This window comes from Charadrius vociferus, unplaced genomic scaffold (genome assembly GCF_000708025.1).
Source record: "Charadrius vociferus isolate BGI_N301 unplaced genomic scaffold, ASM70802v2 scaffold636, whole genome shotgun sequence".
NCBI classification, from domain to species: domain Eukaryota; kingdom Metazoa; phylum Chordata; class Aves; order Charadriiformes; family Charadriidae; genus Charadrius; species Charadrius vociferus.
Window position 1 is genome coordinate 1784546 of NW_009649189.1, and position 4161 is coordinate 1788706.

Below are 4161 nucleotides of genomic sequence, written 5' to 3' on the forward strand. Positions count from 1 at the left end.
AGATTTAGACTGAACATTAGGAAAGAATTTTTCAAAGAAAGAGTGGTTGGGCATTGGAATAGGCTGCCCAGGGAGGTGGTTGAGTCACCATCCCTGGCAGTGTTTAAGAGCCGTTTAGATGTAGTGTTGGGGGATATGGTGTAGGGGAGAACTTTGTAGAGTAGGGTAGATGGTTGGACTCAATGATCCCAAGGGTCTCTTCCAACCTAGACAATTCTATGATTCTATGAAGAAAGGGAACATCACACTTCAGGCACAGCAGCCTGTCTCTCCAACAAAAAAAGCCATGCCTGCTATCACCAGCACTGTAAACATTCCCCCTCCCATCACCACTGGCCTGTGCTATAGCACTGAGCTGAAAAGCCAAGTGCCAGATAGAAAGCACACCTCAAACTGATGCTCAGCTGCAGCTGAGCATCACCAACATGCTGGTAAGCGTCACCAACAGCCCTGTGACACCACAGCAAAGTCCTCCAAACTGTTCCTCACATCTAGGGCCCTTTGATAAGATAAAGCAGTGCCCATCTGTACTGCCAAGGGTCTTCCCAGTCCCTTCCCTTCAGTCACTTCCCACATGGCAGCGCTGTGGTCCTCAGTCAGCAAAACCCAGCCCTTATACCCCCCACGCTCCTTGTTTGAGAACTTGCAGCTTCACCCCCTACACCATACCTCTCATTGGTGAACTTTGCCTGGTGCATCTCTTCTCCATCAGTACACTCAGTACCAAGGCCCTGAAAAGCAAAACTGGGAAGTTTAGCTCTGCTCTGGATCAGACAGAGCTAACAGTCATACCAGATGAATTAAGGGGAACCCAGGGCTCTGCAAGGGGAAGGACTGGAGCAGGGACAAAATGGTCTTCCAGAAATTGTGGCAAAGAAACCAGATCTCATGGACAGCAGAGGTTGGTGAGACTGACAGCAAATGTCTAAATGAAGTCATATCTGCACACACAGAGCTGCCTGCCTCCCACTCTCACCCACAGCTCTTCCACATCACCCAGCAGCCAGGAGGGCAACTGTGCTGCATCATGGAGCTCCTCACCTTTGGTAATGTGCCAGATGCCCCAACAAAGAGACAAAGGAAGAACCTGAAAGAAGAAGAGTAAGGAGCATGAAGCTGGGATTCAGCATGTGATTCCCAATCCCCAAGTAAGACTGAGATTGTTTACAACAGAGTCAGATCTAAGATGTAATCTCTGTCCAGGACTGTATCACGGGAGAGAGAATAGCTTGGAAAAATCACTGCTAAACCCAGACCTCACCCCAAACACACATATACACAGAGACAGAGGACTCACTTCTTAGCTTTGGCGCTGTTGGGGTAATCTACCACCATTCCCCCAGTAAAGCCAGCTCTCATGGCTTGGGCTGTAATTAGCTCCAGCTGGAAAAAAAGCACATGCAAAAGTTATTTAGCGGTCATCCACCAGCAAGGCCCAAGAGACCTCTGGGCTCGACCACAGCTAATTGTGCATGCCAAAGATGGGTCATCCCCGCTCCTGTTAAACTCTGCACCAAGCTTCCAGTGCTGCAGTACTATCCAGACACCCGTCCACAGCCTTTATTTGGTTGTCCCTGTCCTCAGTCTAGTCTGGGTTAATTGGTGCAGACTCTCTAGGAGAGGGATACTGGGCTGGATTTTCCAGCGCTGGGGAGTTACAGTAAAGTGCTGAGACTACAGGCCAGTCTTCAAACCCAGTCACACAGGGGAAAATCCAGGACAGCAGATTCAGACTGTTCCAAATTTCTTTGATTTTAAGGCTCAGCCCATGACAATCTGAAGTGACAGAAATTGCACAGGGCATTCTCCTTATAGGTTTTTTTGAGGCTCTTGAAGCACTTTACAGATGGAGGGAAGGACAGAGACACAGACCCAATGCGGAGAAACATGATGCTTTCAGAGCACATGACTTTTCTGCCTGGCTCTGCCCGTACCTCTTCCCCATAGACTGATGTGCTGTACCTGTTCGGAGTTCTCAGGGTACAGCTGCAGGACAGCACGGGATCCTCGGGCCTACAGGAAATAAAGGTGGTCACAAACCTACCTCAGTGCAGGCAACCCCTCTAAATCATCCAATTCCTAGCCCAGACACTAGTGCCCACCTCCCCAAAGCCTCCTGGAGAACCCTCCCAGGAGAGCTGCTCGGACTGCAGAGCCAGCTCCTCCACAGCACAGCAAGGCACGGGGGTAAGAGCTGGGATCAGAGAAGCACGAGATACCATGCAGGCAGGCAAGGAGATAGGAAATGGGTGCTCCTGCCAATCCTCTGTTTGAGAGCAGCATTTACTTAAAATACTTGGCTTAAAATATCTTGCTAAAATGCACCCGTGAGGATGTACATGTAGGCAGAGGCCTGACTGGGACAGCATGACACTTACCAAGGCAGTATAAAGAGTTGAGAAGAATCGATACAGGCGTTTTGGAGGGCTGTGTGATTTCTTATCAGCATTACAAAGCCACTGCACTGCAGAAATACTGAGGAAGAAAACAAAACCCCCCGGACACTGAGCCATCAATTCTTCCACAGACACCTCCCTTTGAGCTTACTTCCAGCACTAAGCATGAGCTAGGCTTCAGGGAAATGATTTAATTTTCTGTGTAACTTTGCCTTCTATTTTGCAGTTACACGAACCCCTCTGGAGACTCACTATGCCAAAACCCAACAAGGCCCAGTAGTTATTCAAGCACAAAAGCATCCCTTTTAGGCCAGGTGAGCAGATAATTCAAGACCTTAAGTGTGGCCCTTGCATGGCCATGCCGGTTTTGCCAATGAGCAATCCCAGAGCATTCGGATCAGTAACCTGCTCCTTCCCAGCACCTTTCTGAGGTATTCTCTAAGCAGAAAAGTGTTTCTGTCCCCTTCACTTAGCCCTTCATCCCAAAAGCAACCATCAAGCCTATGATCCAGGGACTAAACTTGCAGCTGAGCAATAGTACAGACATGCTTTCTGTTTTCCTCCTTGGAGCAGGTCTTAACCCTCCTGACAATATCCTCAATTTTATTTTATTTACTTCAATAAAATTCCTAGCTCGCCAGCAAAACAGAAGACAAGCATCACTTGGGAAACAGCTGTCAGAAGCTGCTTCTACCATCCAGAATCTCAGCAGCTTGTCCCAGAGATGGGTAGTCAAGTTGGATGGAGCAACTGTCCTTATCAGTTGCACTCATCTGTTATGCACCATATACAGACCATATGTAATGTACAGACAATGCAGTTATGTGAAGTGTCAAGAGAGCTCACTTATACACACACACTCACCTGATACAGCCGTCAAACGTGCCAGGCCTGAAGGGAATGCCATGACCCACATCTGCAAGAAGAAGGTCTCCTTCCACCTCTCTCTCCACAGCCACATCTGCATAGAACAGAGCATCGCTCCGGCAACCAGCTCACACCTTTGGGGACCGCCTCTGAAGTGAGGCCAGGCTGGCAGGGGAGGAGGACCTGCTCACCCAGCATGGCAGGGCTGATGTCCATACCGATCCAGTAGTGACCCTCGTCAGAGATGTAATCCCCACTCAGCCCAGAGCCACAGCTGAAGGGAGGAAGGGGGGAAAATGCAGAGATCACGGGCCTGGTCTGAGGGTGACCCTAGCCAGCCACAATGCTACAGCAGCCTGTCCTTCTTCTTCTGCCCATAACAGAGAGATGCTGGTGCCGTGGGGCCTGGATGCCTCTCACCCCTGGGCACCAGTCCAACCCCAGTGCCGTGGCCGGCTGAAGCTCCAGATGCCCCGTGTGCCACGACACAGGGCAGGACCCCTGCTCACCCCACATCCAGGAGAAGGCACGGCCGGTCCTCAGGCAGTCCCAGCAGCTCCACAGCCCGCTCTGACATCTGCGATTGGATCTCCACCACCCGGGAGCTGCAAGGCACGGCCAAGGCACAGGCAGCAGGAAGAAACCCCACAGCGCGACGCCCCCTGCCACCACCACCTCACGGGAGGATTTCACAGACACCCCCACCATGGCCCTCACGGCAGGGTTATCTCCCCCCCGCCTCACGACGGGAGCTCCTCTTTCCCCATGGCGGAGTTATCCCCACCTCGCCTCACGGCGGGGTTACCCGCCATCTCACAACGGGACTCCTCCGCCGCTGCCACACCGCGGGGTCGTGGTCCCCAGACCTCGCAGCTTACACCACCCCACCTCACCGGGT

The 4161-nt window shown here is 51.6% G+C and overlaps 1 protein-coding gene across 1 annotated transcript in view; it reads right to left on the bottom strand.

Annotated features, from left to right (window-relative positions):
• WBSCR22 (Williams Beuren syndrome chromosome region 22) overlaps nt 1–3861 on the bottom strand; it is a 5837-nt gene extending 1976 nt beyond the window's left edge. Inside the window, exons 1-8 of the mRNA XM_009888865.1 lie at nt 3773–3861; nt 3455–3537; nt 3261–3357; nt 2379–2475; nt 1963–2013; nt 1298–1383; nt 1042–1087; nt 670–731 (exon numbers count right to left, since the gene is read on the bottom strand). Coding sequence (XP_009887167.1) covers nt 670–731; nt 1042–1087; nt 1298–1383; nt 1963–2013; nt 2379–2475; nt 3261–3357; nt 3455–3537; nt 3773–3840 — 590 coding nt within the window. The 5' untranslated portion in view covers nt 3841–3861. The remainder of the gene's footprint in view (nt 1–669; nt 732–1041; nt 1088–1297; nt 1384–1962; nt 2014–2378; nt 2476–3260; nt 3358–3454; nt 3538–3772) is intronic.
• Nucleotides 3862–4161: the final 300 nt, after the last annotated feature.